Below are 27,258 nucleotides of genomic sequence, written 5' to 3' on the forward strand. Positions count from 1 at the left end.
GAATAATGTTAATTTTTACAGCAAGTATATAGAACAACAAGGGTCTTTACTAAGTGGAAGTACACTATTGTCTTAGGTATCTTGATATTTCATCACATCAAAGTTTTAATTATACTTATCTAGATGATTTCTAAGTGTAGATGTTCTGTACCAGGAATGGGGAAACTAAAAAAAAAAAAAATTTTAAGCATCATTGACAGACAGAAAACACCTATGCCATTATAGAACATTGGATTTGGAATCAGAAAACTTAGACTTCACCATCTATGCAATGTCTTGGGCAAAGTCATTTCCCTTTTCCAATGCTCAGTTCCCACAACTGTAAAGTGGGGGGATGCAATAGCCTCTAAAATCTCTTCCTCTAAATCCTAGGGGGGAGAGAGAGAGAGAGAGAGAGAGAGAGTGTGTGTGTGTGTGTGTGTGTGTGTCTGTGTGTCTGTGTGTGTGTGTATGAGAATTGATGTCTTCTGTGTACCATCAGTGCTCAAATAAAGAAAAATATCTCACCACCTAAGCTACACTAGAAGTATACCTGTGTTACAGACATTTACAGCTTATTGAAATAAGCTGGCCCAGCCTTGGGTAAAGAAGTAAGGCCTGGCAACCTAAAGAGCACCCTGCAGCTAGCCGCTGTTCCTACCCATCAGAAATTTGATGGAATATAGTACTCAGTGTTTTCATGTTGGAGAGAAAAAGGCTTAAAATGAGACATACCCCCTCCCCATTTAGCTATTTCAAAAATCAACAGTGCTTCAAGTCCCAGTATAAAGTATTTATTTAAACTCAACATTAACACAAAACCTTCCTTTAAATTCCATTTGTTTTTACAGTAAATAAAATTGTATTTCCCTCCTCCCCATGCATGATCACTGTGTATTAATCTACGTCTTTTAACTGTGAAAAAATAAAGTGTTTCCCCCCCCACCCCCTTTTGTAATTATATTGGTAATATCTGGCATACTGCACTGCATCATAAGGTGATAAAGTGTAGACTTGCTAATTCCTGGTCTGCAGTTATTCCTGTAATTTCATGTCTTTTTTCTCTAAAATGTTAAGTTAAAGGAATCATTCACCCAATAAAAATAAATATTGCATTAAGACAGAAATTAAAGTTCTGCAATATCCCTTTTCTTTAAATGACATTTCAAAAGTGGTCGTACTTAGAAGGCAGGGGTTGCTGGCTTGCTTTATTAAACACAACTGTCACCTTACACACATACACAACTAACACTGTCAAAGTCCATCAAAGGCAGCAAAATCCCATGGATGAAGGAGAAAGACTGACAACATGAGAATTTGTTATGTATAAAACCAGTAGAATGGACTTCAATATCTTCAGCCTCTTACCTACATGCTACAAAGATCCATTCAAATTAAAGCAAAACTCAGAACACACACATTTGAAAGGTTAAAAAAAAAATCAGTTTTGATGGGCACAAGTTACATTGTGATTTGAGATAGCCAATTCTTTTGTTTTCCAAAAATGTGCTGCACTTCAAAGGGTACTTAATGTTATCGAGCTAACGAAATGCACCCTTTCTTTTGGCATGCCTTGAAACACATTTGGCACCAGGCTCAGAGAAAAAGCTAAAAACTACTCTGCCTTTCAAGACATTCCTTTGTGACAGCAAAAGTTAATGTGTTATTTTTCCCCCATAAGAAACTGAAACAAAATGATTTTGAAAGGGTAAAGTAACAGTAATGCCTGTGCTTTATTTTGTATTAATCTGAAAAGGAATACTGCAGTTGAAACCATAAATGACTATATAACTCAATCAAAAGTCACTGGTCAGCATACTGAAAGGCTGCTAACAATCACTCCAATCAGTTCTTCTGGCTACCCTTTTTACATAAATAATATAGACCAAACATTATAAACATCTCAGCAACCTTCTTTTAACAGAATGGAGAGCCCTCCTAGTTGTGAAAAACAAAATTTCAGGGCTCATATTCTGAAAATGTCTTTTGAGTTATCAAGATGTCTGATTCATGCAGTTCCTAGTGAAAAAAGTTTTCAATCGAGTTCAATAGGACTGCTATCTTCTTGACCATCTTCTGCATCCTCTTCCTCCCCTGATCCCATAAGACTGTTCAAAAGGTTCCCTACAATGAAATGAGAAATGAAATGTTGCAAAGGGTCATAACCAACTCAAAGTGCACTTTTAAAGTTTCCAAATCTGTCTTTTTCAACTAAGAATCTACAAAAAAAACTTTTAAAGGAGTGTTCAGCCATTCCCTGTAAAGCCAGCAGTAGCGAGCGGGTACATTATAAGCCACTGCCACCTAGATAGCCTCAGAGGCCCCTAAACTATTCCTAAGAATAAGTGATGGTTCTCGTTTACATGAAGTACTACAGCAAGCCAAAAGAAATTACAGCTCCTTAACATAAGTTCTGTTATCACCTGAGATAAAAGCATGCCTTTTAGTTGGGAAGTGAAATAAATGATTTCTCATGGGGTTACTATCATGTGCTTAGAGATGGAACATCTGGCTAAACAAAATATATATGACAATAGGGATTTAAATTCAAATGTTAAGCAAAGGCAGTTAGATTAGCAATATTTGCAACTCAGGCTTTTTACCTAATAAGCCTCCATAGGATGACGTCTGCTTGGGTGGTACTCCAAAAAAGAGCTGTCCTATTCTATCGAGATACTGAAAAACAGGAAAGAGATGCTACTGTCAATTTACAAATAATGAAAAAAGAAGCTTGACCTACATAGCTCACACACACCCATCATTTTCATGACTCAACTCTTTATGCTCAGTGTTTTCAACCAACATTCAATTTTGGTTAAATTTATATCTTCAACAAGAGTAACTCCATTCTATCCTACTGAAGGCAAAAGTAGGTTTGTGAAGTCCTTTTCATTTTAAATAGTATGTATTGTCTAATAATCCAACTGTTCAAATAAAACACATCTGGCTACTAACCTCATTGTACATAGGATCTCTCTTGAGTGAGGGCTGATACTGCTCACATAATACTGTAAATACAGTTAGTTTGCCTCTGGAAAAAAAAAAACAAACAGAAAAGAATGATGAAACCTTAGGCCATAAACCAAAATGCTGCTGCTAATAAAAACACAATAAAATTTACCCTTCAACAGCCAGCAGCAGAAACCAGATAAAGTTGAGCAAGGGCTGTACAAATGGAGGTCCCTTCTGTATTGAAGGATGTTTCTGTGTATATGTTGTGAATACCACTGAAGCACTGCTTTTATTTTTTAAACAGAGAAACCTAAGGAAAAAAATTAAGAAAATGCTATATTTTAGGAAGACTATAAAAAGTAGTATGATTTCATATTTTAAAATTCCATAGAAAGATCAAGTACATGGTTTATCAAAGAAAATTCATTTCTTTGTTTTTGATTTAATTTTTACAAGCAATTATTATCCCTATCAAAGGAAATTAAAAAGAACTGGCCCAAATTAGACAAAACATTCATCAATTTGATCTAATCCAAAGGTCTAAGAAGGAATCCTCTTATACTCTTCCTGCATACAATAATGAAAAGATGTATCCCTTGGAAAAACTCAAAATACTATGTGGCTATTATACTCACATAGTACATAAGGGCAATGCCACTATAATGCAGACAAATTCCACACATATCAGGACATATAAAGGTCTTATTAGAGTCCTTTGGGTCAGGAAATAAGGAGCATAAATAGCTTCTGTTTAATAGTCAAAGTATCACACTAACTTTTAATTTCCATGCTATAGTTCTACAACTGTATGTCACTAAAATTTTTCATCTTAAGATCTCCACAAATAATAATCTCAGAACATTTTGGGGGTACAAAAATAAGTTGCCTATAATGAATGAATTCATTAAAAGTATTAAGTTTAGTTCTAGAGAGAATGCGTAGAACAACGAAAAGCTCTGTATTTTAAACTTTTACACCAATTCAGTTTCAAGGCATTGTCGTATAGCTCATATTTTCCAATATGCTGTAAGATGCCTGAAGGCAAGAACACATCTTAGATGTTCAACATACACCTTTATCAATGAACCATCTATCACAAAAACCTACGTGGTAAACAAACCAGAGTATTAAGTTCTGCACTTAAACTTCCACAAAGCAAATCCTGTTCAAATGTATCCATATGCCAAACCAAATCGGGTTTTAGGAGAATAGGAAAAAAAATTACACATGTGAAAATCATGCATAAAGGAGAAAGAAGATTTGGAAAAAATCACATAGCCAGGGGGCAGCTAGGTGGCCCCGTGGATACAGCACCGGCCCTGGATTCAAGAGGACCTGAGTTCAAATCCGGCCTCCGACCAAACACTTGACACTTACTAGCTGTGTGACCTTAGGCAAGTCACTTAACCCCAATTGCCTAAAAATAAAAAAAAATTTAAAAAACCCCCCACAAAAAAATCACATAGCCCAAGCATCTAGGATAGATAATCTCTGCCCTGTTTAGAATCTACAACACATTTAGGTTAGTCTCTTGCCTTTGCTTCCTCTGTCTTTTGGGGGGGGGCGGGTCTCCTTCATCACACTTTAAAAGTCAATGCTACACAGAATTTTAATCGTTATTTTACAAGCAAAAATGTTGGGTAAGAAAATCAAATTTCAGTTTCAGTGTGTTGGTCTTATTTACAGTAAAGAAAACCGTAAGGCATTTCTTTTCTTTTCTTTTTTTTTTTTAGTGAGGTAATTGGGGTTAAGTGACTTGCCCAAGGTCACACAGCTAGTACGTGTCAAGTGTTTGGTCTGGGGCTGGATTTGAACTCAGGTCCTCCTGAATCCAGGGCCGGTGCTCTATCCACTGTGCCACCCAGCTGCCCCAAGGCATTTCTTATAATTAATCAAATGTGTTTTTCCTTTCAGAGACAAATTGTCTTAGAAGAGAAAGATAATGGTTTGGTTTTGTTTTTCGAATACATTTTGAAAATGAAACTAATCTAATCTGTAGGTCTTTCAAAACAATTCTGGAGCTGCTCAATTAAAATAAAAAGTGACTTAGAAGTTCAAATAAGTTATCATAAAAATTAAGACTTGAAAAAGTTTTGATCTTCAAAGGTTATTAGCAAGGCATAGTTCCTGAAAAAAAAAAATACTAAACCTACAGTCTACATCTTAAGATTTTCATTAAAGGCACAAACACTCTTAACTTCACATTATTCTTACCAAATGATAAGTTGCAAACTAGTTTTTTAAGCTACTCTAGAATACAAGTTAGTTCATATAATCAAATATTTTTCAAAGTAAATAGTCTTGAAATGAACAAAATAGGAATACCTACTGTAAGACCGCCTGTGCTACAAACATGTCCACCTCACTGCGATATCCTCGAGAGGCAGAATATTCTACTAACATATTTGCACATCCTTCTCCATCTGTGGAGTGCAGAAAATGATACCGAGACTCACAATAATTCTGTTCTAGAAGGGAGGAAAAGAAAAATATTTAGTATTATTTTGATAGTTTTTAAAATAGAATAAACTTTTTTGTCAAACATTTTCTGCTACAATTATTTTATGGCATAGCTCAAGATCAAATTAAGATCTTGTATCTGAAACAGAGAAGAAAAAATTGCTTGGTCACTAATAAAAGTTCTACAACCAAAAAAATTAATGAAAACAAAACAGCCCACTTGAATACAAAATATCCCTACTACATAAATAAGTTATTTGAAGTTCACAGACCTGTTGAAAGTAGAGACTGAGAGTCATATTTCTGAACTAAAAACAATGCTGTGCCTTACTTTAAGTAAGAAATAAGACAAGATGTGAAAAAATTCACTAAAGAATAATGAGTCACTACCTCAACTGTTTGCTAACCCTCTTCCCTGTTAGAAATAACCTATCTTTTGGAAATATGCCCAAAGGGCTATAAAAATGTGCATACCCTTTGACCCAGCAATACCACTTCTAGGGCTGTATCCCAAAGAGATCATACAAATGGAAAAAGGACCCACATGTACAAAAATATTTATAGCAGCTCTTTTTGTGGTGGCAAAGAATTGGAAATTGAGAGGATGCCGATCAACCGGGGAATGGTTGAACAACTTGTGGTATATGAACGTAATGGAATACTATTGTGCTATAAGAAATAATGAACAGGCAGACTTCAGAAAAACCTGGAAAGACTTGTATGGTCTGATGCTGAGTGAAGTAAGCAGAACCAGGAGAACGTTGTACACAGTAACAGCCATGTTGTGCGATGACTAATCATGATAGACTTAACCCTTCTCAGCAATACAAGGATCTAAGACTTTGGAGATCCAAAGGCCTCATAATGGAAAATGCTATCCACATCCAAAGAAAGAACTATGGAGTCTGAATGCACATCAAAGCATACTATTTGCTATTTTTTTCCTTCTGTTGTATTTTGTTTCCTCTTTCTGGTGGTTCCTCCTATTGGATCTAATTCTTCCTTACAATATCACTAATGTGAAAATATGTTCAATAGGAATGTATATGTATAGCCTATATCAAATTGTGTGCTGTTTTGGGGAGGGAGGGGGAGAAAAATTTAAAACTCAAAAGCTTATGGACGTGATTGTTAATAAATCAAAATAAATTAATTAAAAAACAAAAGAAATAACCTATCTTTGACTTATATATTTTGACTAAAGAACTAATTTCAAAGCTACAGCAGTGAAAACAGATGAGTAAATTAATTCATTAGGTTCCTTTAACATTTTTTAATCAATTCTAATTCAATATATACAAATGACCCACAAAAATACAAAATAGGAAGAAGTCTCTGCTGTAAAGGAGCTATCTAGTAGTTATCAGTTTCTTTCTAACCAATTCTCATCCTAACTGTACCTTCAGTTCTTGAAATTCTACCTTTCGAGGCACAGCTCAAATATCTCTTCTATAAAACGTACCTCCATCCCACTTCCACCCTCCAGCTGGAAATACTTCCCACACTTCTGCTAAACACTGAATATCTATATGCTTCTGCTTTCATTTTTTAATTTGAACTAAAATTATGTGTATGTCATATCTCTCCTATCATACTACAATTTAGCTGAAATTCTAATTCCATGAATTTGCTAATAATTCTGTAAAGACTTTAGATATAGTACAAGCTTCTTAAGTAGAATTGTTCTGCCAAACTTAATTGTAAAGCATACATATGAGAAGAGAAAGGCAAAGGTGAAATTTAGAGGAATAAAATAAATCTCTAAAAAAGGAAGAGAGGATTTTTTTAAAGGGAGAAAACAGAAGATCCAAGAAACCCTTCAGACTAAAAAAAAAAAAATAAAAACTGTGAAGATGGAAAAAATTATCAATACAGAGTTTATAACTGGGTCAAGCCAAAAATAAGAAGACAATACTGATGACATATGTTTTATGAAATGATTAAAATAGGAACAATAAAAGTTATGTGGTACAGTAGAGAATTTCTTCCAGCCTATCTGAATCGTAGCTTTTAAAATGTTTATTTATGGTATGTGGAATAAAAGGCTCAAATTAGAGATTATCTAATAATAATGAGAGGCAGCATGGCACAGTGGATGGAGAGCTGGCTTCAAAGGCAGAAAGACCTAGGTTCAAGTTCCTCCTCTGACAAATACCCCAGGCTGTATGGCCTTGGGCAGGACATTTAATCTCTCAGGGCTCTGGCCTACAGAGCAGATACTAACCTATATTGGTAGAAGGAGCTTTGTCTTCACTCTCTCAAGGAAATCACAGGACCAGTCCTCACCCCCTTGATAATAGCTTTACAATTTACAAAAGGGTCTATAGTAATTAGATCTAATTTGACAAATAAAAAAATAAAGGCTCAAAAATGGTGAAATAACTTGTCCAAGGTTACAAAACCAGGATTAGAACCTTGATTACTGCCCCCACACCCAGGTATATCATACCTTCTGTCCCCGGGGAAAGTACAATGACTGAGCAAACAGATCACAATTAAAAAAAAAAAAAATCTGAACTTTTTCATAGAAATATATGAAAAAGGGAAGAAAAATTCCCCTAAAAAATGTCTTTTGTCCTGAGACTCCAGGTACTCTTTTTCACTCAAAAAAAGTTAAAAAAAAAAAAAAAAGTAAAAGAAACACTTGGACTGTGCTCAGAGGTGGTTAATTATTTTCATTAGTGAACCTCTTTTTAACAAAATGCAGAAAAGGCTGTCATATAATTATCAAAAAGGACTGATCAAGCACCTCTCTGCATGTGTAAGGAGACCAGGTGATAACACAAACTACATAAAGAATATGGAGCTAAAGAAGAGAGGCAGTGTGGAGGCCAGTGGAATGAGAGAACCTGGATTCAAATTCCACTTTTCCCACTTACTACATTGTTGTGACCTTGGTCAAGTCATTAACTCAACTTCTCTAAGCCTCAGTTTATTCATTTCTAAAATGAGGAAGGCCTTAGATTAGATGCCCTGTCAGGTCTCTTCTAGTTGTAGATCTATGACTCTGTAAGCACTGATAACTAAACTGTACTAAAGAGGGGTGGGGCAAAAAGGCTGGATTAATAAAAAGTCTCAATTACCCAGCTTAAACTTTTTTATTTATTCAGGAAATGCAATTCCATCGCTTTTTTCCTTCAAGTTTCATTACTTTCAAGAATTAAATAAATAGTCTTTACACATTTCTGCTAAAAGAGAAAGAAAAATCTGAGGAAATGTAGAGGTGACAATATCCTGTATTTTCTGAAACAGTCCTGATTTCAAGAAAAGAAAGTCTACTGTTAATGAAGCTGTACCAAAGAAATATCTCCAGACCATGTGTCCTGATTTTTGCTTCAGAGATTAGTCACTTTAAATATGGAAAATGAATGGAAGAGCTAAGTAGTCCCAGGTTTCCCAACTCTTCCCAGGTTATAAGAGAGCATCTCTACCAGATCCATTTCTATTTCCATTACAATGAATATAAAAATTCTTTGTAATGACCATTTTCATCACTGGTATGATACTTGAAGGTACAAGAAAAGTATTTTAAAATTTCTCTTAAGGGGCAGCTAGGTGACGCAGTGGATGGAGCTCCGGCCTTGGAGTCAAGAGGACCTGAGTTCAAATCTGACCTCAGACACTTAACACTTAACTAGTTGTGTGATCCTGGGCAAGTCACTTAACCCCAACTGCCTCACCAAATAAAAGTCAAAAAAAAAAAAATTCTCCTAAATACTCTAAACTTGTTTACATAATTAATTTACATTAAGAAGAGTTTATAATGTAAAGATATATTTCAGCCTAACTCTCTGAATTCCAAATGACTGGCAATTAATAAAGTTTCAATGTATTACAATTAATTTCAGCATAGTTAGCTAAAGTATCAAACCAAAGTGTTCTTAAAGATTTACTAAAAGTCAAGAGGTTAAATACAGAAGCAGAAAGTACAGACACCTGAATTTGGACAAACGCTTCTTGAAGCATTTTAAAGAACACCCCACCCCTCATCTCCCAATCTAGAGCTGTAATGGACTATTTTAATTACAAAATGAAAATTAAAATAAAGGTCATATGGCCACACCCATATCAATACTCTATAAAAGGTTATATTTATGCAATTAATCTCTATTATTCATCAACTCATTGTTTTACATTTACATAACATTTCATTTCCAAGCATTTCACATTCTTCAACTTTATATAATCTGTAGTTTAATCCAAGCTAAAAGGATCCTTTTAAATGTCATTTAGTCTAGCCCTTTCAATTTACAGAAAGGGAAACTGGGACCCAGAGAAGTTAAATGATTCAAATATAGTTACACAGGCAGTAAACAGCAAAGCTAGGAGCTGAACCTAAATCTTCTGACTTCAAAGCTAGTGCCCACCATGCGGCAGTTAGAGTTCTCCTTTTACACTTATGAAATTGTAACCTATCAATGAGATGTTCCCTAGACACATTCCAATTCTAAAGTGACCCAAAGGAAAGATTCTTACCTTTCCATAGCGTGATAGCCAATAACTGGTGTAGTTTTGGATGACCCAATTTCCCTGATCCACCACTGGACCATTTCAGTGCTCTGGATACAAATGCCACTCTTTCTGGAGAATTTGGATCCATCAAACTAAACACTTTAGCCAAATTTTCTAAAAGCAATATAAATATAGATCCTTAATCAAAGAAAACACATATTGAGTGTTCTGTGGATATACTACAGCTTAAAAACCAACTCTTTTACTTTAAAAGAAAGTTGCAGAGCATTTAAAAAGATATATGTACCAAATGTACTATTTAAATTCATATTAATTCTGTGAATTGTTAATATCCAATTGACCTCTCCGCTGCAGTGCCAGAAGCCATACTCTCCCTTAGTGAGTAGGAAGGGAAAAAAAATATTTCCTGCCTCACTGCTTAGCCCAGATGTGATAAAGTTGGGGGACAGGGAAGGCTGCAGTGGGAGGTTGGCCCCTGCGGAAGAATGAAATCTAGAATGGGGCAACACTATCAGGGGACTGGGGAGTAAATGTGCCAGGATGGAGTCACAGAAACATTACAGACTCCTCAATTTTATTCTCCATTTTGTCGACAGGCCTCTGGAAGAGTAGTGGAGGCAAGGGGTGGCTAGGCCTCTCCATATTCTTTCCAGCTGGGAAGCTCACAAAAAGGGCTTCACGAACTGCACGCTTACCGAATTAGACAGTCCGCCAAGCAAAGTTTCTTTGACAAAATGGCCGACTCGCGGGCAATGCGCACATCACCTCGCTGACTGGATGGGAAGCCGCTGTCCATCAAAGCGGCGGAGAGGTCAATTACTGTGCAGACATTACATGTTGCTCCTGTGTTGGGGCAGAGGACAGTGCCAAAAATCATGCTCCACCTATAAAACATAGATGTTTGCTAAGTGTGCCAGTATGCTCAGCACTAACTCAATCACAGACTATGATCTTCAGTTGTGAAAAGTGCTGTGATGCTTCTAAAGCAAAATTAATGCCACACCACGTCACAACTCAAGGCACCAAAAAGGGAATTAAAAGACTTAAGAAATCATTACATCAGTGGCCAGTTAAAAATAATCTCTAAAATGCAGATGTACTTTAAGCACTGTAAAGCTCAACACAGTAAAATTCTCACCCAATAGCTCGTCAGTTACTTTCGCATCTGATATCTCCAAGGATTCTAAAACCAGCATGGAAAGATCGGCAGCACTGTTTTGCTACAAAACATATACAAACAAACAAGAAGCATACTGTTAGTCATGAAGCTCTCATTAGTTTCTAAAAACAAAAAAAGGATGCTTTCAGTTTTCAAAGGCATATGCTAAACAAGCAGTGCTAACCAGTTTTTTCAAATGATTCAAAGCTTGTGAACAGATAAATGAAGCTGTTCTAGACACAATAACTATTTACTGGATGTACTAAAACCGGCTGTTGCTTGTCATTCTTGCTTGTCCTATGTTCTCAAAGAGGACCATGACATCATGGAGGTGATGCCATGACATTAAAGTGAACTGGGCTGTGCAAAGTCACCAGCCTCACTTTCACCTCCAGAGCCATCTGGGCCCAGTGGCAAGATATAGATCAGGACGACTGGAGAAGGACTGGGGGACCTTGGCCTTTTCCAGCTAAGGTCTTTAACTGGTCTCAGTTTGACTAAGGCAACACCCACTCAGTGATTAAGGCTTAATAAGAAATGAGGCAGAGAATAGCCTCTTTACCCAATCAAAAAAGAAAAATCGATCTGGGAGGGAAGGTCCTTAGGGTTACTACTCCAGTATAACTGGTTACCATATCAGGGAACAACATGAGGTGTTCCTAGCTATAATATTGTCACTGTGGCACCCAAAAGGGCTGGAGCCAAAGCTGTAAAAGCAGCACAAAATAAGGCAGGGCTCCACGTGCCTGTTACTGCAGATGTGGGCTTCTATTCAATGGAACAACCAGGTTACTACTGTCAAAACTGATTCAAAATGGGACAAAATGCATAGCACCAGCCCACAGCATGCCACCTATTAGTCTTTTTCTTTAGCATTCACATTTCAGTTTTTTCTAGAACAGAAATAGAAATGAAAAGTCACTTACTTGACTGTGACTGAAGAACAACAATGCCCCTGAGTACATTAGTTCTCTTGCTTCTATGTGTTTGCCTTGTGACATGTACCTATAATAATGAAGAACAAACAACACTGAAACAGTCAAGTAATGCAGTACATCCAAACTGCTCCAAATGGACAAGAGGACTGTGTTCCTAACATCATTGACAGAGTCTAACAATTTCATTCAATTCCACAAAACAAAGATTTTATAAGGGCTTGACTACATCTAGAATTTAAATGTTAAACATACACAAGTTTTCAAAGAAGGTATAATTGGGGAGCTAAATGGAACAGTGGATAGAACACTGGGTCTGGACTCAGGAAAACTCATTTTCTGGTCTCAGACACTTACTAGTTGTATGACCCTTTGAAAGTCACTTAACCCTGTTTGTCTCAGTTTCCTCATCTGTAAAATGAACTGGAGAAGGAAATGGCAAGCCACTCCAGTATCTATGCCAAGAAAACCCCAAATGGGGTCACTAAGAGTCAGACATGACTCAAAGGACTAAACAACAACAAAAAAAGCTAGTATCAAGTTTTTATTTATTGCACATACAGCTTTATACCAGGGATGGATATGAAGTCCAAAGACCAAAGTTCAAATCCTGCTTGTGCCACTTACTGTGTATCTCAGGCAAGTTAATTAACTTCCCTGAGCTTCAGTTTCATCTGTAAAATGAGAGAGTAAGACTATAAAATGTCTAAGGCTCCTTCTACCTCTCTAACATTCAGAGATTTTTTTTGAAGCCTCATAAGCCCCCAGGAGGCTTTTATTCCCACAGGGCCTCTCTCCCTAACCAAATACTTTTAGATCACATATAGTTCAGCCCTCAGAGATTGTAGTGGCCATGATCTCCAACACTTACTTGCTACCAAAAAATCTCAAGGGGAGGTCTGAGTTTCTTACACATTGCCAAATGGCTTTGCTTGGGGGAGGGAAGGACAATAGTAAGGAAGCAGCACATTCCTATTAATTTAAAAACATTTATTATCCAGTATCTATTTGTACATGATGCATTTAGATGAAACAAGATCTCTGCCCTCTCCAGTTTTACAGTTAGCCACCACAAATCTTGATAAATCATAGATGACACAAAGTCAATAGAAGTAAAATATCAAATATGTAAATAGTATCAGCAGTCAGTCCCAATATATATACATAAAGTACACACTTGAGGAGCAGAGAGAGCAAGATAGACCTAAGAGTACAAACCCTGAAAAGAAATAGGCAGAGAAAATAGCCATCTCCATTTTTCATTAGTCCTATAAAGCTGCACAAATTTTCAGCTATTTGAATGATAGGAGACTGAAAGTTTAACAAGTTGGGGGAGTGATATTCTAAGGATAGAAAGTTGCCTTGGGGCTGGATAATACTAAAGTGAGATTTCTGGATGAAAGAAGATTTAAGCAAGTGTACAGGAACAGTGGTTTGTTCTGAGTTGGGACAAAGTAACCAATCCCACTAGTACAAGAGCAGTAGAAGTGGCAGAAAGCTGAAAATAAATTCTACTACACATATTCTCCTCTCCACTTAATTTCCACTCAAAGTTCTATCACGTAAGATGACTGTGTAAGAAAAAGAGAACATCTTTGGCTACATCCTTCAAAATCTTCTGACATTCTTAATCGTTTCTTGTTTTAGGACAGAGCCAGATAAGTAATATTGGAGGCTGTGAGTCAAAATAATAAATAACCATTAGCTAAATGGGAAAAAGTTGGTAAAATTGGTTTATCTCATTTTACTAGGACATATGTAGTGTCCATAAAGATGAATTGCTTTTCACCTCTAAAGAATCTCTCTTCTATAGACTAAAGCTCCTCCATGCTTCTGAAGATGTAAATGTATTAAATGTATATGGTACTTTAAAGTTTGCAAAGTGCTTTTATATATTATCTCATTTTATCCTTACAATCACTCTGGGAAATAGGTGCTCTTATTATTCCCATTTTATAGGAAAGCAAGGCAGCAGACAGAAGCTAAGTGACTTGCTCAGAGTCATAAAGGTAGTAAGTAACTCATTGGAAGATGGTCTTCATTAACAGTTGTGGCAAAATCCAGGGATCAACTTCAACTCTCCAGTCCTCTGGTGGCAGCCATAGAATCCATCACATCATAGGGCACAGACTCAAAGTTTCTCTAGTGTGAAGAACTGCACCATTTTCTATACAGGGGTTGGGCATGATTCAAGTAACTATAGAAGGCTGCTTTTTTACTGTCCTGTGTTTCATTTGTGGCCCCTTTCTGGGAACTGTACAGGTAGGAACTGCGAACATTCTCCACTAGCACAGCCTTTGAAACTAGAATCACCTCAAAAATAAGATGAAGCATTACAGTAAGACTTCAATGGAGAAGAAAACTCTGTAAATACAGGATTAAATAAGAATGACATCGTATCTGTGAAAGCAGGGGACTGTCTTCATATTTAATAGTCTGCTTACAGGATAACAAAGTAGGTTGCCTGCTATGTGTTACTATGCCACCACATAATTACAACAGCAGATTTACCTACAGAGATAAATCAGTTTGACTATACACAAAAGAATTAGTCTTTTTTCCTTTACTCTATTTCTATGAGTGTTGTCTCTTCTAGTTCTTTATCAAAATATTTTTTAAAATCATTCCGAAATTAACAATAACATATAAACCCATATACTCATTTTAACTTAATATAAACCCATATACTCTTATATCCTCTTAGTTACTGACCTATGGGAAACAGTCAAAGTCTTTTAACTTTCCATTTAATCTGAGACCTAAACACTGCTGCATATTACGGGAAAAATCTACTTAACTGTGGTGAGAAAAGAAAAACATTAAATCAAGTAAACATCCAAAATGCCTTTAATTGTTTCACTGCCATGCTGAGGGTGATGTAAGAATTTAAGGAAGAAATTCAAGAAACTTGGGTTATAATTCTACTTTACCTACCAGGCTCCATTCCATCAATGAATGATTCAATAGTCAGAAAGTTCAGTAAATACAGGATCAAATAAGAATAATGAAATGTGTCTGTGAAAGCAGGGAGGCTGTCTTTATATTTAATAGTCTGCTTATAAGATAATATAGTAGTTTTACTATAAAGCTGATTTCTTTTTTGTCATCAGATCTCACAATTGATTTATTATGTATTCAGTATGGTCATCTGCTATTTTAAAATACACTGTATATAACATGCTATAGATGTTGAAGGATCACTTAGCAAACACTGCAAGATCTTAGAAGACTGACAAAACTACTATTCAGCACTTCTTTGGGGTAATTTTTAGAAAGATTATTTGCATTTTTCAGTACCAGGTGGCCTTTTAAAACATTTAACCACATACAGTGATTAAACTAAAAATGCAAAACTCTTTCATACTTTTAGATCATCTCCAAAAAATCTGGCTACATAAAGAGATACTCTTTCAAAAATATCACAGGGAAAAATTATATTAAGAAAAAATAAAACCTAGTAATTTGGGCCAACTTTAGGCTCTAATTCTCACACAAAAGGATCAATATGCACAAACAAAAGCAGCAAGGTACCAGAAACCTGGGATCAAGTACAAATATCTAAACCATAACCATTTATATAGATAACTGTCAACATGAAGAATTTGTAATTTGTAAAGGAATCCACATAAGATATGTCCTAACTTTGTGCTCCCCAGAACTACACAGTTCCACAAGACATCCATCCCTAGAAGTTCTAATATTAAAGACACTATGGTAAATGTGAATATTAAATTACTTACAGTGAATCAGTAAGATACATGAGCACAGTCATTGGTAGATAAGAAAAAGACAAATACAAAGATTCCTTTACTCTAAAAATATAAAAACCATCTCTTCAAGTATAGAATCTGTAAACAGTCAGTCATCATTAGGAACATTTTCTTTTCTTTTCTTTCTTTTTTTTTTAAGGCAACTGAGGTTAAGTGACTTGCCCAGGGTCACACAGCTAGCAAGTGTCAAGTGTTTGGTCTGAGGCCGGATTTGAACTCAGGTCCTCCTGACTTCAGGGCCGGTGCTCTATCCATTGTGACACCTACCTGCCCCCATTAGGAACATTTTCACACTCAACTGATAAGGACTGAGCCCTTGAGGCCACCCACTGGTACTCTCAGTCATTTTTCTATTTGAAGATAATGAATACAGGAACTGAAATTTTTGTGCTTATCCTTCCATGGGTTAAGAATGAAACAACTAGGTGGTACAGTAGATAGAACAACGGCCTTGTAGTCAGGAGGACCTGAGTTCAAACCCAGCCTCAGACACTTAACACTTACTAGCTGTGTGACTGGGCAAGTTACTTAACCCTGACTGCCTCACCACAAAAGAAAAAAGAAAAAGAAAAAAAAAAAGAATGAATCAGGTATTCATCTTAGAATGGAGCAGATAAAGGAAAGGGGCCACAAATTAAACACAGGACAGCTGACAGTTTTATATAGTTACTTGAATCATACCTAATCTATAGAAAATGCTGCAGAATACTCTGAAATGCTCTCTGATCCTAAATGTATGAGCCAGTGGTTCTGATACTTTTTTTTTAATTGACATACTCTATTAGTTTGATTTCATTACAACCCAAATAAATACCACATAACATGTACTTATTTCTTCTTTAAAAATAAAGTTAAAGGACAATGAACTTTGGGGACACTTTCTCAGATTCTTAAAATCTCTCAAACCTCTCCAAAACAGGAATTATGTACTTGAGATAAAGCAATTTCAGTAAGAAACCTACTAGTCTTACACCCCAAGGAGGCCATTAACGAGAAGAAAGTTCTCAAATATGCCAAAATATTTATAGTAGGACTTCCTGTGGTAGCAAAGAATTGGAAACAAAATTCATCAACTGGGGAATGGCTAAACAAATTGTGGTACCTGAATGTAATGTAACATTACCATTCTGTGAGAAATGACAAATACAATAAAGCAAAAAAAAAATCTACATGAACTAATGCAGAATGAAGTAAATGAAGCTAAGAAAACAATATACAAAATGACTACAACAATACGAAAGGAAAGAACCACCAAAAATAAAAAATTTCATATATGAATGTTACAAAATGACAAAGAATAACCATGGCTCCAAAAGAGAAACATGAAAAGATACCCTTGGAAGAATCACTAATGTGGTGGGACATTGCATATATTTTCAGACTTTTCTGATGTAGACGAGTTTTGCTGATTTTTTTCCTCTTTTGTCTTTAAAAATATTATTTGTTATGTGGGATGGTTCTCTGGATGGGGAGATGAAAGATACTGGGGAAATTCTGATGATGTAAAAAAATACATCAATAAAAATTTATTTTAAAAATAAAGTTAATTAAAATGTATCTATTTTGACAATTTCAAAGCTGGACCACTGGGAACCATCCTGGGATCACCGATCTAGGGTCCTAAAATTGGAATCTAAACTCAATATATTACTCAATTTTCTTACCTATGTCACCACTAATATAAGGTTTGGTCTACCCTTAACTGAGTGTATCTATTTAATAATTGTAAATTAAACACTCTTAGTAACTTCAGATTCAATTGAAAGTAAAGAACAAGCTAAAATCCATGAAATTGCTTTTCAGAAAACAACAGGCATATGAAAAAATGCTTGTGTAGAAATCAATCTCAATTAAAAGTTTGAGGTTTACTTACTCTTATTATAACTGACACTAACATTTACTGAAGATGCCTGATTGCCACAGAACTAAAGCCAACTTTAAACATACATAAGGACATACTATCATAATAGATAAATGGCTAGTCTGTCCCCCTACACCCTCAAAAGGTGTAGACTAGCTAACACACAACTAAGTTTCATGTCTAAACACTTATTTAGTTTACTTATTTTTTTTTGAGGGGGGAGAGGAGAATCAACTTTACTAAGTCACCAACATTTGTCAGCTAATAATATTTAGTTTCAAATGTTAGCAACTATAAACACAATGCATTAGAGTTTGTGGTTTCTACCAGGAGACTAATTAAATAAGTTGTTTTAAACTACTGGGAAACACTATTCTCATGTAAAACTAAAAATAGCTTTATTTTTAAAGAGCAAAAAAATGTTTTGTAGCAGAATGATTAAAAACACTAAATGTAGCTTTAGTTTGTAGAAATTTCAAAGCTACCAGTCAAAAATTATTTAGATATTACTATGGTTTAAAAAAATTTGCCTTCAGTTTAAGACCAAATGGAGAGATTAACATTCTTTTTTATCATACAGTTGCAGATATTCCATAGGAATAAAAGGTTATTAGAGAAACTTCTTAGAAAAGAAAATATGGGCCTTATCACTTTATCTGGACAACCCTCCTTTTTTATTTCCCTTGAACAAATATGAAGAATTACACTTACAAAACTTTTGGTGGCACATAAACTCGCAGCTTTTGTAATGCTAGCAGTTCAGATTAAATATCATTTCAGTAAAGTTCACTTAATTACCTATCCTTAAAGGAAACAAGCTCAAAATGTCTCTGGAACATAATCTGACAGCACATTAGACAACACTGATTATTACTAAGTTCAGATTAATAAATAAAACAGAATTTAAGTGAAAACATGTTTAAAAAAAAACCCAAAATACTATTCTTACTTTACAATTATGTAGATGTAAGTTGGGCTAAGCAACAAAAATGGGTACAAATGATCTTTAAAATTTGTATTTATAGGCTTTTGAGCAATGGCAATTTACATATGTGTATGTTTGTGTGTGTACAGTATAAGCCAAATCTTATCAGAGTAAGAATCACCATGAAATGTTTCCAAGTTCCAATCAATGCCCACTTAACTTACTTTTAACTCATATTACAAAAATTCCAGTATAACCAACAAGTTCATGTAACCCCTCTAAATTCCAGCAAGACTAGAACTGACCCTAAGATAAGGGATTTTAAGCTTGTATGGTTCAGAGATTATATTCTCTAATCCAACCTATTAGTTTTGGGTTTTTTTTTTCCACTATTTTTACAGATGAGGAAGCTTGAGGCCCAGAAAAGTGAAGTTCCCTGACTTGCATAAGGTCACACACACAGAAGTCATTAGACCCTGGTGTAGAGGAAAAGAGCACTGGGTCTGGAGTTAAGGTATCTCAGTTCTATACAAAACTGCTACTTAATACCGGAGTAATGACTTTGGACAAGTCCTTTTAGTTCTTTGAGCTTAACTTCTCCTGCTCTAACTCTAAGATGCTGGTCGGTAACCAGATAAGAAATTGAACCTAAGTCCTCTGACCCCAAATCCAAAGCCCTTTTGACTACACAATATTACTCTTAAAAGAAAATTCCTATGGTCAAATTACAACAAATACACACATACTCTTCCTGGCTTATATGTCAACTAAACCTATAAAAGATGGCAGTGGACAATAGAGGAAAGGATTTTAAAAACTTCAATCTGATTATTTTGGAGGGAAAACTGCATTTTAACTATCTTTGAAGAAAACATAAATATTTATGGTCAAGGTTTTCCTCAAGGAAAGCAGTGCTAAGACCAAAAGGACCATGATAATTTCAAATACACACTCTCTTTTACTTTGGAGGTCAACAAAAAAAAACAATTTCTAATACTAGTTTGGTCTTGCCCAATCAACACAGATCCCTTGAGAAAGAATCAAAATCTCACAAAAATGACCTAAACCATGCTTGCCACAGTATTTCACAAACCCTAATCAGAGTCAACTAATGCCTTGCGTTAAAGAAATTAGCCAATTAAATTCTGCAAGACTGATGGGCAGGCCTTACTTAATACACCTTATAAGCTAGTCAAAGATGAACTAATGCACGACCACCAAGAACAAGGGCAGGGGAGAGTCTACACATATCAAACTTTCCACCCTGTTTAAACTCAAAAGTCCCTGGAAAGAGAAAAACAGATTTTCGCGGGGAGGGAATGGCGGGGGGCTCTCGGCGTGGGAGGCTGACAGTCGTTTGTCTCTCCTGGCCCGGGGCGGGGTTATGGATGGTAAGACAAGGGAGGATGTCAGGGAGACCGCGGCCGGCCCCCACAGACAGCGACGGTGCTGAAATGGGGGCATGTGTCCAACCAACAAAATAAATGCCCACTCTTGACATCCCAGAAGCAAAGGGATACAGACCCTGGGAATGTCTACCCCTCACCCCACCCCCGGCCCGTGGGCACAGGACTGGCGAAGGGCAGGGGGCTAGTAGAGAGCTGGGCCCGGGGAGAGGGAGGGGCCCTCATGCTACCTGCAGAGGTCAAGGCCGGGAGTAGGCTGAGGGGGTGGGGTGGGGTGGACCCAACCGGAGTTTTGAGGCCCCAAAGGGCGTGCGCGGCTGGGTCGGGGCAGGGACCGGCACCCCTCCCAGCCTGGCCCTGGAAGGGGTGCCCGGAAGCCCCATTCCCCATCCCCGGACTCCCCTTTAGGGATCTCCCCGGCCCTGATCACACTACCCCGGGCCTCTACCCCCCCACACACACGACAGGCATTCGCGCGAGCCAATGAGAGGGCGAGCTGGTTTCCATTCCGCCAATAGGGAAACAGAGGAGGGCGGTGCCGGTGCCAGGTTAGGTTGACGAGGCGGAAAGCTCTGGAAAGCATAGGCCGGCGCCCCGAGACTGGCGGACCGCCCTCCGTCCGGCCGCGAGTTCCGGCTACCTGAAGAACAGGGTCCGGTACATTTGATGCGCCTCATAGTACTCGCCCTTCTCGACACTGGCGCGGAGCTTGCCCTCCACCCGCTGGACCCCGCCCCGGTTCCGGGCGCTGTTCCGGGCGCTGTCCTGCTCGGCCATCGCCGCAGCTGCTGCCGCCATCCCGGGGGCCCGCGCAGAGAGCAGGCGCTAAGGCTGCCGCAGCCCGTAGTCACTCTCCAACCTCCCCGGCTTCCGTCCTGGCGGCGGCCCGAGGGCTTCTACGGTGGCTTGTAGGGAACAGTCAAAGGCGCTTCAGCGGGCGTGTCGGCGATGTGCCATTCCACGTGACCTCATGGGAGGGGATGCGGCGACGACGGCAGAGGGAGGGAGGAGGTCGACTGGGTAGGGCCGCATCCCAACGGAGGAGGAGCTACAACTGCCCCGCCCCAAGACGGGGGACGGAGGAGGCGAGTGACGTCACAATGTCCATGTGTGAAGGCTGCGGCGCGCAGGGGCTTAAAAGAGCTGTGCGCCCACGTTCTGAGAACTCGGCAGCTGGAGAGTGCGAAGATGCGCGCCTCTTAAGATGCTTCTAACCTCGGCCAGCGCCCTCCGCCCCTCCCCCACACGCGTACGGGTCGTGCTCTGTGCTCTTCTCTGGGTTCCTGGGCGGCGTACCTAGAACCGTCCCCCGCCAGGGGCGAGAGCTGAGGCATATCCCCCGAACTGATCACACCCTTCTCGAAGGCGGCCTTCCCCGCTAATCCGGATTCTTGATCTGTTTCCTAGATGTTTCCTCACTATAATCTTGCTTGCTTCTGCCACTCACCTCCGGAGATTTAGGATTAAATAACGAAAAAAGCAACTTTCCATTTAATGCTACAGTCATGTAGGGCTTTAATTGGTTCATCTTTCCATGTAGACGGTAAAGCTGTTAGTCTTTTTCCTAGTCACCATCATGCGCAGCTATAAGACAATTCCGAGTATCATTAAACAATTCTCTATTTTTGCTATTCCACCAGTGTCTTCAAACTGTTAATGCATAAATAATGGCTGATGATAAAGACAAGCGGGTAGTCATTTCCCTAATGGAAAAAGGGATCTTTGCAAAAGTAGCATATGGCCCCTTTTGGTTAGAGAAAGCAACAAAGTCAAAAAAGAGATGCCTAGAGAATAAAATCTGTATAAAAAGTTTGTTAGCCACTCAAATTGCCGTTTTGTAGCGCTATTAAAATAAAACTCAGAAGCAGTTTCCTAATATGGCTTGTAATTTTTCCCTCATACATAACTATTGCTCGATATACTCAATTCCAAAATAAAACTGCTATTTCCTGTTTTTTCAGTATTTGCCATACTTGTATGGAACATGTATCCAAAAAGGTATACACAAAGAAAAAATAGTGAGTCCTTTCACAATACAGGTTAACTCAGTTGAACAAATAGCAGTAGTTTAAATATTATGTTGTCTGTAATTTCCATTTTGTGTACGTGTACACAAAGCAATAAATCTCAACTTGAACATCATTCAGTTTTATATGAAATGTCACTTCATAATGTGGTACAGTGAAAAGAACAGTGAAGGGATCCAGGTCCTAATCACTGGGAGTCTTAATTTCCTGCTGGGACAAGTCACTTATTATTACTGGGCCTGAGTTTCTTCTGAAAAAGTGGAGAATAAGACTGCATTTTTCAGCTCTGACAGTCGGTGATATATTCCATATCCTGGATTGAAAGTAATTTTAAGAGATTACCTAAATATTACATAGTACAAGAAAGCCCTAGTTTGGATTTATTTATGGTTACATTGTAATACTTGAGACTTCCTTGTAAACCATATACTAAGCACCTTTGTAACCAGTGCTCAGTATTTAAGAAACTAAGTCAAAGTGCTATTATCCTTGGGGACCAATTGTTGAAGACAGCTTTTTAAGAGAAATCCTGAGAAGGTGGAGGATTTGGGAAGGGATTATGCTTCTAATATAAAACATTTATTCTGTGTTTGACCTAGATGACCTCAAATCTGATGTATGCTTGTATTTTAGTTATTTGTTCACATTATACAATCATTTATTGTGTCCGGATCCCCATGCCAAGACCACCCCTCTATTTTTACTCGTCTCTTTTTACTATTAGGAGACACCCCGTTTTGCAGAGATAAGGTCCAACAAGCAAGCTGTGCCCTGAGTTTGGCATAACAACAATCCTTTGTGCTCACCCTCTGGTGAACTCAGCCTCAGCAAAATCCCAGAATTGTTTCACACCAGCACCAGGTGATCCCTGAGCCTGGAGAAGCACCTGCAGGGACCCTGTGTTCTGGTCATGAAACCCTGCTGTGAATCAAGCTTGTATCATTTTTGCTGTTACCTCTCATTGTCATTGTCACTTTGTAGCATTTAGCATGAGTACTGAGATTTGCCCACACTAAAGCAGGTCTCAGGGTCAGAGGAGGCCCAGGCACTTGGGTCTAGTTTCCCTCCTCCAATGAAATGAAGATTTTGCTTATGACTACTGTTAGTTAGGTCTTTTTATTTGTTTTTATTTTATCTTATTTTTCAGAGTTAACTGTGGTTGTTATAACCTGTGTGAGCTCTTTGGTATTTTTAGTTAACAACCATTACATAACCTCTGTGATTCTTTGGTCATTTGTTTTCAGAGTTGACTGTTCTTTTCGGTACTGATACACAAGCTGAAAGAAAGGATTTACTAAGTATCTATTGGATGAATAATATCAATTTAAAGTTATTTATTAATAGACCCCTCACATTCTGTAGCAAAAGCAACATAAATTGAGAAAAGAAATATACTCTTTATTATTAATTTGAAATATTACATGCACTTTTAAAAATTACAAACTCTTTATTTAAACATCTCAATAGCATCTTGTGAATTTGGAGGCAGCAAAAAAAACACTACCAAAGACAAATATTTTGAAAAGCATTTACAAAAATACATTGCACAAAGTCCTATCTTGCATCTTTAAAAATAAATTAGTATTCAAAATATTCCCATCCCAGTTCCCAAATTTAATTTACACAGGATAATTTTGATTTATATATTTAACCTATAATATATGAAATACCTGTACATATTTTATCCAACTTCTCTGTATAGGCATTAGTTCGACTTCTAAAAACAGTGAACAAATGCTAATTTATGGAATTTTTAAATACATTTGAGGACTGTTGTGCAATATACATAAAACTCTATTCAGAAAACCAGTCAGCACCATCATTTTAAGCCTTTTTTTGAAAATACAATACATATGATAACACAAGTGTTAATCACAACCAAATAAGCCTCTAAGATCAATCAAGCAGGAATGCTACATGCAGTTGTATAATATAACGAAAATCCCAATTATATCCAGTAAAAATGCTCTTGTAGGGGAAAAACAAAGGCCTTAACATGTAATAATGGCAGCTGAACTTGCTTGCTACTTTAGCTAAAACACTTTCAATATCATGTGACCAGTGGAATAAAAATACAACTGTTAAGAACATATCAGTGTCAGTTCTACAGCAGAATTCAAAACCAAAATATTATACTTTTTTCAGATCCTAATTTTATCTTCTTAATGTATAACCCAGACTAAACCAATTAATTTAATTGGAACAAGCATCATTCAGACCTGAGATTTAAGTTGTCTTTTTAAATCTAGTTCATCCTTAAAACTAACAAATGAAATAAAATTTCTTTATCTTGCTCAATCAAGATTAGGAGATACTATTTACTTTGAAAAGCTGGCTCAAGAATAAAAGCAAACCAAAACAAATTTGAAAGGTATTGCTCCCTCACCTAATCTCTATCCCATCCCACCCCCCTCTCCCAACCCCACAAATATAGTAAAGTAAAGTAACATCTGTGTCTGGGTTAAGGCAAGTACTCACTAATCCTGAAGAATAGGAGTTTAAGCTGCTGATAAATAATTAAAGACATTTTGGTTGCATTATTTTCCCCTGACAGTAATATGTATAAGGCTTAATAGATGAAATATATATACTTAAAAAAGTCCTCAAAATCTAATGAAAAAGCCAAAGTACTGGGACTAAAATCTTAAGGAACCTTTTAATATCTATTTGCCTTGTTCCTGGTGCCAGGCAAATATAAGTGTATAGATGAACTTTATGTTAAAATAGGTTCTAAAGTTGAAAAACAAAAGTAAATGGTTTTGTTAACAATACAATTCAAACTTCATACAAGAAACATCACCTGTTCTGCTAACTGATCTTTGTGAACCAGAGTATTCGGCATGCAGTTTCTCAAAGTGACCATTTGTTTAAAAAAAAAAAAAGCTGTCAATAGCAAGCTGAGCATCTGAAACATTTTATCAGTTGAATTTTCATGTACTGTCTTGCTGGCAGTCTTGTGAAGTTTATTATAAAGGATAATTTTGTCCCGTGGTAAAACATGCCCTCATCCAGTGTTCCAGGTTGTTTGGTATATACAAAAATGTACAAGAAAAATTATGTAGACAGTATTTTTACTTGATGAGTTCTCCATGTACTCTGAATCGATAGAGACATGTGTACTCAGGATGGCCCCAATTAGAAAAAATTCGAAGTTCCACAATCTGAAAAGCTTTTCCAGGGCTCTTCTTAAAAAAGAAAACAAAGAAACTTGCATTATTTCATATTTTTAACAAAAAAAATTCATCAATCATTTCTATTGAGAATCGGGAAACAGAGGTTTGAGTCCTTGAAACAACCTTAAGTTAATAAACTAAGAACTTCTCTTAACCTGAATTTCTTTATCAGCCATGATGAGGGGGTAGAGGATTCTCTCTCAACCTATGCTACTTCAAGGGGTCCTCAAATCAATAACATATGTATGAAAGACTGTCATTTTGTTCTTTTTACTTAGCTCCTTCAAAATATGCAGCATCAATGTCACTAATCTCATGTGGGCTCTGATACATGTTTAATGTTAAACAAAGGAAGAATTCACTCCAAAGCTCAGAAGCTGAGCTAGGAGGGTTCCAGGGTAAAATGCTATGATTCATTTCTTTCAGCCAAGTCAGAATTTATTTTTTATATTTAAAAAGTGAACTGTCTCTCAACTGAGTTAATAATCTAAATAAAATACTTAACAGCAGTATGGCATAGATCTGTGGTGCTAAACTCTTAAAATACACTGCAGCTACTGATGCATACCTAAGGATACCTGTGGGCCGCATGCATCCTGATTTAGTTTTAAAATGTAAATGATATTTAAGTTTAATTGTACTTTTATTTATTTAGTTAAATATTTCACAATTACATTTAAATTTGGTCAGTCCCACTCAGGAGTGTTGTTGGCCTTGTATTTGTTTTGTTTTTTGGGGTTTTTTTGCTAGGCAGTGGGGTTAAGTGACTTGCCCAGGGTCACACAGGAAGTGTCAAGTGTCACAGGCCGGATTTGAACTCAGGTCCTCCTGACTTCAGGGCCAGTGTTCTATCCACCGTGCCACTTAACTGCCCCCCTGGCTTTGTGTTTGAAGTCTCTGGCCCAGAGGACAGAGAGCTGGTTTCAGTGTCAGGAAAAACCCAAGTTACTACTTGACACATCCTGGCTGTGTGATCCTGGGGGCAAACCACTTACACTCTCAGTGACCTTCCTGTAAACGTCTAAAGCTACAAGTTGCAGAGCAGATACCAGTATGCATTGGTACAATACTCCCGATTTCCAACAAAATAACAGTGAAAATAAAGCCACTTATAACAACTTGGTTATTAGTCACAGCCTTGCTTATAGTATCAATCTAATCATTTCAGGGTACTTCACCAACATGCACTAAAATATAGTCTTTTCAAAGTGGAAAGTTCCAAATACATTTATTTCTCAATGGCAAAACACCAGGCTACTTGCTGGGGCTGGTGTTTAGAAACAGACAAATGTCCTTATTTTGTGAATATGTGTATATACATGAAAACCTAAAATTCAGCTACACTTGGCATATATATGGGGTGTCCTGAAAGTCTTAGTGCAGTTTTAAGCTTTAGGAAACTTATCTATAACACATCTAAATTATCTATGCATGGAGGCCCTTACCATTGCTTGAAATATCTGAAGTGACTCTCCTTCTTGATCATAAACAAACTGTCCTAGAAGCATTCCTTCTTCTTGATATTCACTGTCTAAACCCTATAACCAAGAAGAAAGAGTTGTTAAATGAGAACACTCTCTGTTGGCCAGAATTTTTTCAAACATTAAGTTTATATAAAAAAGAAAATCAAGAAATAACTAGCCAACAAGCCTTATCTTATTCAGGAGGTCAGAAGCTGACAGGTACACTTTTCCCATGTTTACCCAAGTGCCAGAAATATTGGTATATCTGGATTAGGAATCTGACGACCTGGATTCAAATCCCAGATTTCAGATCAACATGTGATTTGGGGCATATCACTTCACTTCTCTGGGACAAAGTTTCCTTAGTTGTAAAATGAAGGATCTAGACAAGATGATTGATCTCTAAAGTACTTTGCAATCTAATCAAAGTCTCAGAGTAATTTGATCTTTATAGCATACCATATATGGAGAAGAAGCAAACACCTTTTAGTTTTGACACACTTTATTTTCTGGTGAAAGTATTCTAGTGTTTCTTACATTTATAGTTACTTTTATTCAAATATGAGTTAAGGAGTAAAGGTTGAAGGAGGGTCAGAATTCAACCTGCTAGTGGCCACTAAATGTAAATTTGGCCACAGGAGTCACCATTTCCTCTATCTTACCTCCCACTTACCC

General features: G+C 37.1%; 2 protein-coding genes across 18 annotated transcripts in view; both read right to left on the reverse strand.

The window, feature by feature from the left end:
* Positions 1 to 751: 751 nt before the first annotated feature.
* Positions 752 to 20,825, reverse strand: LOC114052417 (Golgi to ER traffic protein 4 homolog). The gene is made up of 9 exons (XM_027875008.1): positions 20,561 to 20,825; positions 11,950 to 12,028; positions 11,003 to 11,084; positions 9,868 to 10,017; positions 5,261 to 5,399; positions 3,101 to 3,241; positions 2,935 to 3,010; positions 2,583 to 2,655; positions 752 to 2,103 (listed from the first exon to the last, which is right to left on the reverse strand). Exons 1-9 carry the CDS (start codon positions 20,716 to 20,718, stop codon positions 2,015 to 2,017), a joined length of 987 nt encoding a protein of 328 aa, XP_027730809.1. The 5' UTR covers positions 20,719 to 20,825; the 3' UTR covers positions 752 to 2,014.
* A 2,499-nt stretch (positions 20,826 to 23,324) lies between these two features.
* The window catches only part of LOC114052102 (SUN domain-containing protein 1-like), a 62,847-nt gene continuing 58,913 nt past the window's right edge, over positions 23,325 to 27,258 (reverse strand). For 16 of the 17 annotated variants that reach the window (XM_027874549.1, XM_027874550.1, XM_027874554.1 and 13 more), the window contains 2 exons: positions 26,566 to 26,658; positions 23,325 to 25,132 (listed from right to left, as the gene is read on the reverse strand). In XM_027874549.1, the coding sequence (XP_027730350.1) occupies positions 25,019 to 25,132; positions 26,566 to 26,658 (207 nt within the window). In that variant the 3' untranslated portion in view covers positions 23,325 to 25,018. The remainder of the gene's footprint in view (positions 25,133 to 26,565; positions 26,659 to 27,258) is intronic. The other variant, XM_027874552.1, reaches the window with a different exon arrangement.

The sequence above is a fragment of the Vombatus ursinus genome, unplaced genomic scaffold, assembly GCF_900497805.2.
Source record: "Vombatus ursinus unplaced genomic scaffold, bare-nosed wombat genome assembly UNPS02014807.1, whole genome shotgun sequence".
NCBI lineage: Eukaryota > Metazoa > Chordata > Mammalia > Diprotodontia > Vombatidae > Vombatus > Vombatus ursinus.

What these genes read in the sequence shown, in the direction of transcription:
- LOC114052417 (XM_027875008.1), bottom strand. Translation starts at nt 20,718, where the DNA reads ATGGCGGCAGCAGCTGCGGCGATGGCCGAGCAGGACAGCGCCCGGAAC. An exon ending in GGCTATCACGCTATGGAAAG is followed by an intron (nt 5,400 to 9,867) that starts GTAAGAATCTTT and finishes CCTCCCTTCTAG; the next exon opens with AACAGAATTATTGTGAGTCT. An exon ending in GTAGCACAGGCGGTCTTACA is followed by an intron (nt 3,242 to 5,260) that starts GTAGGTATTCCT and finishes TTTTTTCCTTAG; the next exon opens with GTTTCTCTGTTTAAAAAATA.